General features: G+C 45.9%; 1 protein-coding gene across 1 annotated transcript; it reads left to right on the top strand.

Moving 5' to 3' along the window:
- Positions 1-4,141: 4,141 nt before the first annotated feature.
- On the top strand, positions 4,142-14,614 carry calm1b (calmodulin 1b). The gene is made up of 6 exons (XM_031872795.1): positions 4,142-4,250; positions 8,864-8,894; positions 9,583-9,726; positions 13,377-13,483; positions 13,791-13,926; positions 14,540-14,614. Exons 1-6 carry the CDS (start codon positions 4,248-4,250, stop codon positions 14,566-14,568), a joined length of 450 nt encoding a protein of 149 aa, XP_031728655.1. The 5' UTR covers positions 4,142-4,247; the 3' UTR covers positions 14,569-14,614.
- The last annotated feature ends 382 nt before the right edge of the window (positions 14,615-14,996 follow it).

Genomic DNA, 14,996 nt, shown 5'->3' with positions numbered 1-14,996 from the left:
ACAATATGCAAACTTACTTTCAGAGGAAGATGTGTTTTATTTTGACAGCTCAGAGACGAGACAAATGCTTGAAAGAATTACCAATCCGCTCATTTGTAGAAACATTATTTGCTAATTACTACAGTATTCCATAGGACTCCCACACACACACTTGGTGACCGTGCACATATATACATCTGAGTGACAGACTGAAACAACACACCCTGACTAGCGTTTTACTCTGACGTTGCCTCCAGGAGCAGCAGCGTGTCTTTGCACTAATGCTTCACTCCTAAATGTTTAAATGGCCTGAGCCTGAGCCATAGAGGACAAACATGACTTCTGCACATGCTCATACATCTGTGGCAGCGGGATGAGTGCAGCCTGTGATTTCATTTTGCCGTCTTCAGTTCAAGTGAGCTGTTAATACATCGCGGTTAAGTCCCTCCAGCTAAGCTGCCCTTGCTGCAGTCTTGACATGCGGAGAGCAGCGGAGTTGATTTAATTCTTCTTGATGTGGAGCAACGTGTAACTCGGTGCTCAGCAGAAAGTGGCCCCATGCAGCACCACCGAGCCGCTTGGCAGGGCCATCTCTGGGCCCCGAGTGAGAACGGAGTCGCTGCTGCAGCCCCCCTCCCCGGAAACACTCCTTATTAAATCAGTCACGCATTTCAACTGCACCTCCTACATCAGTGCGCATTCAGCAAATGGATGAAAAAAAACATTTAAATCAAGCGTGGCGAGTTGGGCCAGAGTGTCTGGGAGGGTTACAAGAAGAGGGGTGTGTGTGATGTAATGAGACATTTGTCCTGTCAGCTAAAGGCAAACTGTGGGTTGGGTGTTCCTAACCCACAGTTTGAGCAGGGGTGTTGGCATTCTCTGAAAGGTCACATCCACATTATTGTCCATTCACCATGTGGTCACATTGTGCTGTACTTGATGTCTTGTTTTCATGATCATAACTTCCCAAATACATGAGGGGATGAGGAACATGTGATGAAACCTAAGAACGTGCTGGATATATTAATGGGTGCGGATAATCCTTATTGTTATATGTATCTATAAAGGGCTGCAAGAGGTTAAAGGTGACAATGCTCATCCTCTCCTCTGTGATGCTGCCAGGAGTACGCTATAAAACAACCGTGTGTACTCCTGTGAGTGAGGTGGTGACTGGGAGATGCAAACAAATATACGTCCTCTGATTATGCAATATCGAAATTTATCCTGATAAACGGGGCAAAAAACTAACCACTGAAGAAATCCAGTAAGAAGTCCTGATTAGTTCCAGATGATTAACAAATGAAATGGCTCCTCTTGGGTTGGAGTTCCTTGACCTGATGAGAGGAGGACACTGCCTCGCTGAACTGCACAGATGTGCCACGTGGTGCTGAAATGTTCGCAGAGACCTTCCACAAGTTAATGTGGAAAATGAAGTTTGTTTTTCTTCAGTGGATCCACATGAGCTGTTACCAGTTTAGCAGCTCTTGCTGGGTTCCACGGGAAAACGGTTCCTATGATTACATGATTACGGTTCCTATGATTACATTACATTACATTAGTCATTTAGCAGACGCTTTTATCCAAAGCGACTTACAATAAGTGTATTCAACATCGGTTTTCGAGAGAACAACTAGTCACCAGAAGTAATAAGTGCATGTCCTTTCCTCAAACAAGCATCTAAGAGCATAAACCAGAGCCAACGTACAGTGCAGAAACGAAACGAATGCAATAAGTGCCACAAACTAATATAAAGTGCCACAAACTAATTTAAGCTATGATTGATGACATACATGTGCATATGCACATAAAACAATGAAATAAAACAAGCTACAGCGCCTGTCTGTAATATAAGCAGCAGTACTGCAGCATACACACTACAGTGATATATGCAGTCTACAAATACAATAGAAATTATTCCTCCCTATTATATTCAACTAAAACAAGGTTCACGGTTGTTTTATTTGTCAATAGGGTTGCACAGCGACACTACATTGTATTCCCATTTTGCTACATAAGAAAAACACTTTTTTTTTAAAGCAACACTATTCATTTCTGATTCTGATGAATAATACTCACTCTGCGCTAGTTTTAGTGTTCAGGACAGTGATGCACACAAACACATTAAGAGACCGAACCAACGCTATGAGTGGGGAACACTAAAGCGACCCAACCGTCACTAACACATTGCAGAGAGTTCTCGACGTGTGTGGTTGTTTCTGCATAGAACACATCCGGTCTGTTGAAGGGTTTGGCGGCTCCTCCTTCCGCGTTGCCACCTGGCTGCTGCACACAGCCGCTCATGACTTCTAGACTTTGTCCGCTTGGTGGAGCTTGTGTCAGGTCCACCTCACAGAGACTGGAGGACTTGTGTTTGAGGATTATGACAACACAACGATACCGACTGCTCTGCCCAATTCTGCGGAGTCATTCTACCTACCGAAGTCTATGCGTTTCATTGAGGAGGAGGCAGACATGTTAGCTTCAGTAAATAACACGACAGGCTCCTTTTGGTCGTGAAATGCAACGCGCCACAGTTGTGTGCCGCTTAAATACGGAGGCACTGACCCTGCTGCGCTTCATTGTTAATTCCACGTAGCCCTACCACACGTTGTAGTAGCCAATAGTAAGTCTGCGCACTTCCCATGTCGAGCCTATCAAACATTTAGCCCGCACCAATGGAAACCTGTCGCATTTTCCACCCGTCTCGACCAAACAAATCCAAATAATTACACGCACTGATGAATCTCTGGAAACGCGGCGCTGGATGGTGCGTTGGTTTTTATGTTTCCTGTATTTATATTTATTATATTTCCGTCAAGTGCCACTGCCTGGTGCAATGCAGGTCCCGTGTAGCCAATCAAAGCGGCCGACACATGGAGTATAATATTGCAGGTCTGCAGCGGCCAATCAGAAACGCCATCACACACCGCCACGGCAAAAATTCTCCAGAAGCCGGGCTGCTTCCTACACTAGTGGTATCCTTCCGCACTTAAAAACTAGTACTCTGGAATAGGGACATCTAACTCTCTTTTTGGATTAATAAGAAGCCAGATGGATGGATGGTAGCTAATGTGCCATTGGGGGTTTGATTTTTCAAAAGTGAAGTTGATCTTAAGATAAATCCTGTGAAGTTGAGAGGTATGACAATGATATGCTACAATTTAAAGGCACAGTCTGCATTTTTTCAAGCCGATGAGTTTGATTACGGTAATCAGAATTGCTACACATGGCAATACAATTATTAATAAATTGACCTTTAGTGGATTAAGACATATTAGACTTGCTAGACTGTATGTTGAAGCCATAGGCTTTAATTGTCTAAATTATATTTATGATTGGCGTAATTTTTCCAAATGCCCACTGTCTTCCACGAATTTGGTTGTTGATTTATTTTGCCATGATGGAGACTATCCTTATTTTACAATGACTTGTGATGGTTATCAGGCAGTGAAAAATGGGAGAAATTCTAGATAAGTTACAATTACCAAAACTCCTTACCCTGTACATTTACATATGGGAGGATAAAGATGGTGGCTCAGTTCAGCTGTAGTTTGTTTTTGCCCACTCACAGTTAATTCCGGTGTTTATGTCAACCAGCAACGCCTCAATAACTATTTGGGCTTAACTTTAATTTGCAGTTTTACTGCCACTCAATCTAACCTGGCCTGAAAGCTCCCAAGGGGCCTACCTTAAAAAAAAACACAAAATACTGCTTCTCGAAAGGAAACATATATCAAAAGGTGATTGGTGATTATATAGAGCAAACATCCATGTGAATACAAGTATTTTCATCTAAAAACACCCATACAGGTTCACCTTACAGGACGTTGGCCAGTGACAAACTCAGCACAGCAACATATTAACTGTGGAGGTTTGATCCCAGTGTGTACTCTGTGTTTAGTATATCCAGAGATGTTTTATGGGCACCACTCTTAATGTACATCATGTAAACATTACTGTGCAAAGACAGTGTTAACAATAATCCTCCAAACATCCAGTGCATCTCCAGTTGTGTACCTTCATGTGAGTGTGAGGATGCCCCGGTGATTGGCATGTCTTCTGCTGGAGGCCTGCGCCGCTGCAGCAACCCTCAAATCGAAATAAGGAAGTGAGTGATCAGTGCTAGTGCGGCGGAGGGATACACAGGCAATCCCCATTCTGGCCACGGCCGATATACACACTCATAACCCGCCAGTGGAACTCCATCTAAGGAACGAGCACACTCCTAGTCTGCCTCCACAGACCAACAAGCACACAACCCATCCGCCATGGTATGTATTGTCATTCATTCTGTGCGGTGAGGAAATGCGTTTTAATTCTACCGCAGCCTGTTTCCTACAAGTGATAACGCGGTGTAGATGAGTGCCTTTCCGTTCCTGCATGTTTCATATCTGCTATTCAGTCATTGATTCCAATAGGTGCTATTCGTACGGAGACGGAAAACGCCCGCAAACCGCATTTGATATGTTCTAGCTAGAGCATGGGGTGAAAAGAAGCTCTGCTGTGGGCTGTCTTTACTCGTCTTTGTGGGTTTATGGCTGAAATAATGTCCACCTTCCAAACTGTATTTCCTCATAACTGCGCAATTCATACGGCATTGGTATTGGTTTACGTCGGGTCAAGTAGCTGGTTCGCAGCTGCAAGGTGCAGATCGAATTAATTCTTGGACTAGAATGAGTGGTATGGGAATAACTAGCTAGCTATTCTGAGTCATTACAGGATAATTCTGCAGCCATAAATGCATTAGGGTGCATTTTACAATCCGCGTTATGAGCGCAGGCGTGTTGGGAAGCCCACCTAACGTTGCTAGAGACACGGCTGAGCCATACGCGGACATTTTCTCTGTTGGAGCCGACACGTTTCAACAATCTGTTAGTGAGATATCGGTTTTATTCTCAGTTTCCGCCATCCACACGCTGCCCCCTCCCCCCTATGAGGAGAGCGGGCTGGCTGCGTATGGCTTCCCTTTTTTCTCTGTTGCACCATCTTGCTGCTCGAGCCGAGCCATGATGGATAACGACACTGTTGTATCTCGTCAGTGTTCCGCAACGGAAACGGACCATATTCTGTAATTACACGGTTATAGCGACAGTGTAAAGGCTACTACAAACGGCACGAGACGCAGTTCCGCCCTGACTGCAGCCCCGGGGGTTTATCCCGGGCTGTGCTATCTGCTGGTCTTATGTCGGCTCATTTGGCTCTTTGCAAATTTTCGATGCCATGCAAATGTGGCTCCCGTGAGAGTAGTCCGTAAAGCTCTCTCTGGCTCTGGCCACCACAAAACATCAACAGCTGTGCAGTTTAGTGACTTTTTCCAAACCAAATACGAATATCACAGGATGCCACTTTAATACTTACATATTTTAAAAGCTTATGTATTATGCTGGTGCAACTTACATTCTGAGAAAATACAGTGTTTCAATAGGCCTCAGTGACTGTGCAAAATACATTAACATGCACATTACCACGCCATTCTAGCCAGATGTTGGAGACACACTCTCACACGCACACTGACATCTGCAACCAGCTAATGAAACCTGCTACGTCACACACGGACAGGTTACCGGGTGGAAATGACCTGCATGTGCAAAAGAGGCCTTCAAACGAATCCATTGATTAGCCTGATGGATCATTAATGGCCCCGAGGGAGTCAAGAAGCTGTACCTCTGATCAAATATCCCATGTATGGTATCGAGCTGTGATGCAGTTTCGTGTTACAACACGGTGCAGTAATTGGAGTGTAAAGTGGAATTGTTATGGAGTTAGCCTGCGTATCAGCATCTCTGAAAAGTTAAATCCACAGCCGTAAGCCTCTTGTCTGCATCAATGCCGCCATTGAAGTGGAAACAGCCTCCCCCATTGAGCTGGAAGTATCGAATAAGTAGTGGGGCCATGCTAAGGCCCTATCCTATTGCTGCTACGCTCTTGTTTGCTGATGCATGTTTAGTAAGTTGACGGACATCTGATCCGCTGCGATGAATAATTGATATGCTTGGCAGCAACACCTAGCCATGTCCCATGTTCCCGGTGTCCAGGAGCCACTAAGTGCTCTCTGCGGTGCGGAGGAGTACCACCAGGCCATATGGTGGACCGGCCCTGTCCGCAGGGCGTGGGGAGGCCGGTGTTGTTTACACCCATCCTCTCTCCCTCCTCCCCTCCAGACACAGCCTGGGCCCCGGGGCCTCACTGTCTTTTGTCCAGCCTCAAAGAGAAGAGGCGTTCAGCGCTCTGTGGAGCTCAGCTCCATTGAAAGGAAGTGTGTGCCACACTCATTCTTTGTGTTTGTGCTTGTGTTAGGATGAATGGAAGTGTGTGTGTGTGTGTGTCACACCCATCTGTCAGAGTGACAGTTGGATGTGCGTCTTTCACTCACTGAATATAGAGAAGCAAGCTTCTTCAGGAATTGTTTGGGCCCCTCTCTGTGACAGATCAGAAATTCAAAAAGTGCCTACAGCGTCGATGAAGACGAAGATAATCGTTGGCGTTCTCTTGCACCATTTTGCATCCTCTATCAAGTTAAAGCTAGTGTGAACAGTGAGCGATGCAGTATGTTTGTACAAGGGTAATATGACATCCTCGCTGGCCCAGTGAACTGCCTCCTGCCTCCCGCAGTCTTGTTTGGAGCGCATTGCTGGGGCCGGCTGCCCGGGCAACGGAGGGAGTGGTTGACCCACCTGTGCCAGCAGAGCCCCCGATCCCCAAACACTCCTCTACAAGCTGTTATCAGGCTGGAGGCCTGGCAGTGAACAAGCCCGTCTATAGAGCGCTGTGGAGGGTAAATCACAGGGAGTTTCCTCTGAACTGTATGTCACATATAGAGAGAGAGAAGAGATGCACAGAGGGGATAAGGTCTGGAGGAGGAGGAGGAGGAGGAGTTAGTATTGGCTGAAGTCCAAGTGCCAGAGAAAGAAGGAGGAAAGAGGAGAAAAGGAAGGGATGGGCCTGGTGGTGCAGCAGCACCGTGAGGCTCCAACAGCTTGGGCCTAAGCCAGTGGAGGATCCATAGCATTGAGTCACCAAACCCCACACCCAGTCCACTTAGAGAGCAGGGGACAGAAAGAGACGCAGTAGTGACACAGCATGACAAAGAGGGTGACTAAGGAGAGAAAGGAAGGGAGACTTCTCGACAAAGAGGGGGTGAGAAATTAACAGGAAGAGATGAGAGGGACAGAAGAAAGATGGCACCAGAAAAAAACACAAATGAGAAAGAGAATATTGGTGATGGCAGGCGGCGCGTTAACGGTTTTGTCTCTTGACATTTCCGATTCTCATAAATGGAAGTGGAGACAGGAAGAGGGCGCGGGAGGGAGAGGAAAAGCATTGAATCATGTCAGCTAATTTATAAACGCTGCTGATGTTGTCCATGAAGCCCCTCACTGGATCATTCCATCCTGTGGCTGCTGTTACTCAAGCCGTGGCGAGAGGCCTCTTGTTTCTGAAAAGTCAAATGTCAGCTCGCAGTGTGTCATCTGCTGAATGTTGTCCAGTCCAACCCAATCAAATTCAATTTACTGGCTCGGTTTTACAAAATACAGAAGCTCCACCTCCAAACATGGACTCTACAAGGCTCTAATTTGGGACTTACGGTGGTTTTGTTATTGGATGTTTGCTTGACGGTATCCACGGCTAGATTGCTTGTACAAGCATTAACACACCGACAGGCTGAAGGAATGCGCTTTGAGGCAGAACTGGCTACTCTGACTAATTCACAGGAAACATGGGGATGGAAAGTATTGGTGATGAGGAAGAATGCCATTAAGAGGAACTCTGTGTGTGTGTTTGCAAGAGTACACACGCATATATGTTAGTGTGCACATCTGTGACTACTCTAGTTTTATCTGTGTGTGTTCCTTTGCTGCCAGGCCCAACGTTGTCAGTGTGGTCTGTTAGCAATAATAATTAAAGACAATCTTTTTTTTATATGAAGCGGGGATGAAAGGGAACATGTGGGAGTTATTTGCGCCTCAAGCTTTGTATTCACACTTTGCTGCTGAGGGTATGTGTTTAAAAACAGTAGCTCCTTCACAAAGAAGCTGCATCTTTCTATGTAAAAGGCCTGGCAGTAGACGCTCGCCTGAAAAACCACTTCTAGCATGTGTGAGTCACTATCAGCCATCACGGAGCCCCAGCTAGAGGAGGGCCTTCTGTCCTGTTGGTCTGGCCATGCTGATATGTCCTGGAACAACCCCTCCTGGTCTGGAGGCAGCGCCTCAACCGTGTTATTGCAGCATCTCTTTGCCCAAGCAGTCCCTCTTGTGTGGTCTGCCATGGTGTAGCCTACTTTTTGAACATGGTGTGACTGGATCCCATGGAGCCACTTCTCAGCTGGGAATAACATTTTGTGCAGTGCCTTTTATAGAGCTCTCTATATCGGAGCTTTAAAAGACATCTTGATAACGTCCAAGTCTGATTGCTGACTTTAAGCATCAGTATCAACTTTATAACAGTCAGAATCAGACTGGAGTCAAGGTGGGATCCAATCGGCATTAAGCTATGACAGGGACCAAATCAATGTAGCATGGTACGGTTCTACTCAGAGAAGAACATGACATTTAGATAAGAAATTTAAAGGAAAAGTTCAACTATAGAAATTGAAACAAGTCCTCTAACTGATTGGCGCTCACATGAGGCTAGTAGTTCATGTGGGATTGTTGTCGTTGGTAAAAGTTAGCCGTCCTGAGAGCAGATTCCAGCTGAGGCCTCTGGCGTGGCCCAACACTCCCAGCTCTCCTGAACACTGAGGCCAGTGTTGAGCCGCGTGGTGATCGGTGGGTGGGGATGACGAGGAATGTAGTGACGCAACAGTTTGGTATTTGGAATGGTTGCCTTGTCGAGAAACTTTGATGTTTGTAACCCCCTTTTTCTTCTTTTTCTCCAACCACAGGCTGACCAACTAACAGAAGAGCAGATTGCAGGTAGGGGTCTCCTTTACTCCTTTCCTCACATACACACTGGCATCAGCTGCTCTGGTTGCCTCCACCACACTTGAACATGGTGTGAAACAGAACATTGAAGGACTTGGTAGATCATTAGCTTTTCAAACTGAACAGGAAGTAAGAGGAAGAAGCATTTACAGCATGTCATGAGTCAGGAGTAAAACCCATGAAGCAACATTAAATAGACATTTTTCCAGGTGAGCTTAAGAGCAGGTTGATTCACTGAGGCACCTTGATGTTCTTGATCAATATAAATGATGTGGCCTTTGTACTAAAACTAGAGGCTGCACCGTTTCTTATCAGGCAAACCCCCTCTGTGGCTAAGGCTCCAAGGCTAATGCTCACTATTTCCTGGTCCTCTCTGGATGGCTCTTTATGGCCTACAGTTTAGAAGCCTGCTATCACTGCCAGGATTCTGCATCCTTCTGTCCTCTCACAGTCTGAGATAAGATCTCTGTGTGGTTCTCAGAGCTCAGCACATTTACAACTTCACCTCTGTCCACACTCATGAGGGCCAATTTACATACAAGCATGAACTTAGTTAACACAGTATAACTTTAGTCACACGGGATTGATTAACGTTTGCGACCTGACTGCAGCGTCCTAACATTTCTGTAACCGCATAGCAGCAGTACTCTAATCTCCCACTCTTACTCCACCCTGGCAGAGTTCAAGGAGGCTTTCTCCTTATTCGACAAGGACGGCGACGGCACCATCACCACCAAAGAGCTGGGCACCGTCATGAGGTCGCTGGGCCAGAACCCCACAGAGGCAGAGCTGCAGGACATGATCAATGAGGTGGACGCTGACGGTCAGTATACACACTTGGATTTTTGGGCTGAAATATACATTCCCCCAGAGAACCTACTGCTGCTAAAAGACCTGACCCACAATCTACGAGTGTAGAAGTTTAGGGAAAGGGTTAAAATGACATACAGTTATTAATTAATGTGTCATAGCAATCCGTCTGAATTTATGTCAACTATTATTGTTCTGATCAGGCATCTGACAATACAGCCTGTTATCTTGTTGCATTTGTTCGTTTTTAAGATGATTAAATCAAATAAATATTAATCAGACCAGTTTGTTCTATTTTATTTTGGATAAATTCAGCGTTATATCAATCAGGAAATTTATCGTAATCGAAATCGTAAGAATTATCGCTTAAGTCAGTCGTTCAATTAGTCGACTAATCAAAAAAAAAAAAAGTGGTTCGGTACAGCCCTCTTTGATTTGATGTTAAGTTATTGTTAACTGTTAAAGAGATGAAATAATGCAATAGAGTAATACATCTTAAACAGAAGGGAGGACTAACTCATCATGGGTTGCTAGAAATGTCCTGCATTACAAAGACAGCAGAGATTTACATCTGTTTTGTGTTTTCCATCCAGGCAGTTGAAACATGTCACAGGACAAACTCTCAGTGCACACTTCTGGGAAAAGGGTATTTCAAAGATGGATAATCAGCAGTTAATCTGTTAATTGCACTCCCATTTTACAAAGTAAGCGAGTAGGAAGGGTTTTAATATTTAGGTTAATAAGGTGATGCCATTCCGTTCCCATCAGCAGTTCAACTGATCCTTTCCTGCTCACGCCCCCATTTTAATCAGTGTAATGACCAACCTCACCTCAATGCTAGGTGCTGCAGTTCTTTGGTTCATTTCAGAGGAATAGGACCATAATTCCACATAACCATTCTGTTGCATGACTTCGGTGATAAAAGCTCTGTTGCATGATGGATTAAGTACAGCATCCATTACTGCCCCATCTCAGTGTTGTTGCCCACCTCCCTCCCTTTTCTACCAACTGTCCAGGCCAACTGTCCGGCCGGCGTTACTTTCAGATGACGTGTCCCTCTGTGTCAGCAGTTTAGTCACGGAGTGTTCAGCTCCATCATAGTGTCAGAGATATGGGTGTGCAGGACGTGCTTTCAGTGCTGCTGAGTAGAGCGGGCCAAGTGTCAAAAGACTGTCAGTGTTAGCTCAGGACCATGATTCAGGCAGATTCCTCTTGTCACCGCATGAACACAGATCTCTATCCTCCACTGCAGAGACTCCCAAAGATGCTGTGATAGAGAGAATGAAAGAAAAAAACGTATAAAGAGAGAGGAGTCGTAGAAGTTGGTTTGCACCTGAGCTGACCGTCCTTGTGGCGGCAGAGTGGAGGATGTGAGCTGTAAGTGGGCCTTTAGCCCAGCGCTGCTCTGTCAGCTTATAGGATTTTGTAAATGGGACCGCATTGATCAGGAGAAATCGATCGCACCGCAGCACGGCTGCCCCTTCATTGAAACGTCCTCCCACCATCCTCAGCGCACACTCCCCCTCTGTTACACCCAGGAGCAAGCGCACACACACACACACACACACACCATCACTAACATCCCCTTGTTCTGCATCCCTTGGCTGATGCAATCTAGGTCAGACGGCAATGAAGCTAGTAATGGAAAATAAAAGTGGTTACATAAGGTCTCTCTGCGCTTTGCACATCCAGTACCCACATCAGCAGCCATGGGATGTCAGCTGGCCGATTGAAAATGTGCTTTATTTACCAAACAAGGAGGCTACGGCAAAGAGGTAGAATGAATGGAAGAGAGGACGGACGGCCTCAGACGGACAGGGAGCTGTTAAAAAGAACTAGTCTCCTGGCTATGAGATTGTGAAAGCCACACAGTGTGGGATACAGTATCAGAACCTGCTCCAGGAAACAGGATTTCATATTCCTGACGTATGATAGAAGGTGTAACGACTTAAATAGGGATCAAATAACTGCATGACATAAATATTAGCTTCAGTCACAGCACATCACTCGTCATCATTACACAACGCTGCATCTCGCCCTCCTCTCAGAGATGGAAGTTGGCTTTATGATGCAGGAGGAGCAATGAGCACACACTGAAGAGCGCTGAGATGCCTCAGCCTTCCATAGTTTGCGTCAGCACCTCTTATGTGTAATCGCACCGTCTCCCACTCGGTTCACTCCTTATATTCTCTCCTCTTCACAGCTCCTCATCTCCATCTCCCTCTCTACCGCCCACTCACTCCCTCCCCCCTCTCTCTTTTTTCTCTCTCTCTCTCTCTCTCTTTCCCTCCCACCATTTTCTCTCTCTTGCTCCCTATCTTCATCCCTCCTTGCCTCCATCCCTCCCTCCTCCAGCGTAGCAGCTTGCGGTAAAGTTGAGCAGATATGGACGGAGGGCTGCCTTGCCTCTCCAGTCGTTGTCCCCCTCAGATGATGGTTTTCCAGTTTCCCTTCTCCAAGCCCGGTTCCCAACCCCCCAGTGGCAGAATGTGTTCCCTCGGTGCTGCTGGCTGTCTCTGTGTGTTAGATAACAGGTCCTTAGATTGTTACCCCAGGCTATGAGATCACCATCTGCCCCATCACATTACTGCATCCTTTTTCGTTCCACACACACACATCCATCCTGGCTCTCCGTTCTCTCGTTGGCTCTCTGAGGCGTGCTCTGTCATTGGTTAATCTGCGTACAATCCCTCCACCCCATCCATCCCACCCTTTGGCTAATCCTCCCGGGTGCTTTGCCCTCAGTGTCCCTGACCTTCTCTTCAATCCCCTGACTTTTTTTATGTCGGTTTTTAATTACAATACACCACCACGCTTACTCCCAACATCTCCAGGTCTCCATAAAAGCAGAGTGTCCCACCATTAGATCCTTCTCCAGCCATCTCATCCTCCCTCCTGTGGTGTCAGTTGGTGAGCTGCTGAGTTCCTCATAGATCTGTCCTCTGTCAGGAGGGTCTGATCCCCTGGTAATCCTGTCTTGACAACAGTTACATGGATATTGATCCGATCGCAGCACAGCAGCTGCCAGTAGCCCCACCAAAACATGGTGTCAGAATATTGAAGGGAAAGGGGGACAAACGAGGACTTAAGGGTGGATATGAGTGGACATGAAGGATGGATCTGGGTTGAAGCTCCCCAACCTCTTTTTGGCCTTCTCCCTTCCCCTCCAGCCAGAGCCTCTGACAGGGGCACCAGGAGATGAGCCTTAGGTTTATCCAGGCTGCTTGACGTCTGAGCTACACAGTGTACTATATGTCTGCATTATGGATGACTGGCCATGGGTCCCCCTGCTATCCTGTTGCCTAGTGTATAACATATGCAACATCTTCCCAGGGCTGCTTCCCTGAGGAAGAAAGGGAGACCCCCCCCCCTCGTCCTCTCAGCCTGCGGTAGCTGTGTTTATCACAGGAAGGAAGGTTTATATTAACATGATTTTAGGGCTGCTCCCTCGCTTCGATTACTCGCGTCTCAAGTTGCAGTGCCAGGTACACCTCTGGAGAGAAACTATAGGGTGTAAACGCTGGTGTCATAAATGCATAGTCCTCCGTTGCTTCTCATCATCTAAATGCTGGGTTACATTATCTCTACTTATCCCGGTTTGCTTTTAAGTAATTGCAGCAACTTTTTGCTGATTTAATTTGCCTCATTGATCCCCCGTTCCAGGTAATGGAACCATTGACTTCCCGGAGTTCCTGACCATGATGGCCAGAAAAATGAAGGACACAGACAGTGAGGAGGAGATCCGCGAGGCTTTTCGGGTATTTGACAAGGTAAATAAAGGTTTCAGAGTATAATGAGGAAATTAGAGAACCGTTTCCATGCTTGGCAAACGTTTTAGCTTCATTTTGACCTTTTCATGTATGTGGAGCAAGACATCAAGTCATCTGGGAATCTATTTAAATAAGCCTGCTGACTCAAAAATAACTTAAGTTTAAGTTTTCCGACTTCCTGCCCGCCGAACACCTGTCGGCATGGCTCCTCATTTATCAATCTGGTGTGAATTCTTCCCTCCACAAGTTGTTAGCCTGTGGGATTTTTTCGGTTTCACACATTTGATCCAATGCCGAATGTTTCCAGGATGGAAATGGCTACATCAGCGCCGCAGAGCTCCGTCACGTCATGACGAACCTGGGGGAGAAGCTAACGGACGAGGAGGTGGACGAGATGATCCGAGAAGCAGACATCGACGGTGATGGACAGGTCAACTATGAAGGTAAGAGAAAGACTGCAGTAAAGGAAGCACACAAATAGCTTTAGATTCTAGGCCATGGCGTAAGCTTTCATTAAACAGGGGGACCATAGCACTTCATTTTCCAAGCTGTGTATTTCTCTGAGGGGGACCACCAGACAAGCCAGCCACACATAATATTAGTTATTAGATGGAGGCTGCTGAAACCGAGATGGGAGAAAGCTATCCTTCTGAATTATCATCAGTGAGCCAGGAGCCTTTTCACTCCTTCTCGCTCCCTCCCCCCTACTGTCGCTCCCTTGAAACATTACACGAGGGACTGCGCTCATTTTCTAGAAGGCTGTTGATATATTATGAACAGTCCATAAGTTCTGGCTGAAAAGTGCCCCGCTTCTACCCTCCCATTGTACCAAGGAACAATAGAGAATATGTACTCAACAGACAATGAGAGTCTTCTCTTATTTATTTATATTCATGTTGTATGTGTGCGTGCATATCACCATCCAGCAGCTTTTTAATCACATGTGTTTAATGAGGTGAACATGGAAGTTGTTTTGAAAGGGGACACTAATTAGGATGTGTGTTCTGGACCTAAAGCTGACGTCCCTGTTGTCTTTTGTCCTCTCTCCCTCTGCAGAGTTTGTACAGATGATGACTGCAAAGTGAAGCTGGCCCGCCCCATCCTGTCCCCTCTTAGAAGAAAAAAAAAAAGGAAAAAAAAATAAAATGTTTTACTTACCTCTTGGGAAAAAAAAAATGTTCATTTATTCATACTGTTTCTGTATAGAAAATAATTGAATGTTGAAATAAAATATCCTTCTGTCCACACAGGAAAAATATACAAAAATATCTGCATGAAAATGATGGTTAGTGATCCTGTCCCCTCCCCCCGGAGATCAGTTTAGCATCAGTACTTAACAAGTAAAAATAATAATAACAACAAACCCTGTAACTACTACCTTCAGACTAAAGCTAAAGCATTTGGCGAACTCCTTCCAGTCCCATTTGCTAGTGGTAAATGTCTGGGCTGCCATCTCTTCTTTCTCTGTCTGTTTTCTGTTCTTCATGCATGCAGCTTGAGACCGGAGCACTAA

This window comes from Anarrhichthys ocellatus, unplaced genomic scaffold (assembly GCF_004355925.1).
Source record: "Anarrhichthys ocellatus isolate YVR2014 unplaced genomic scaffold, GSC_Weel_1.0 scaffold66, whole genome shotgun sequence".
Classification (NCBI taxonomy): Eukaryota; Metazoa; Chordata; class Actinopteri; order Perciformes; family Anarhichadidae; genus Anarrhichthys; species Anarrhichthys ocellatus.
Note: the sequence above shows the minus strand (reverse complement) of the source record. Positions and strands in the feature narration are given on the sequence as shown.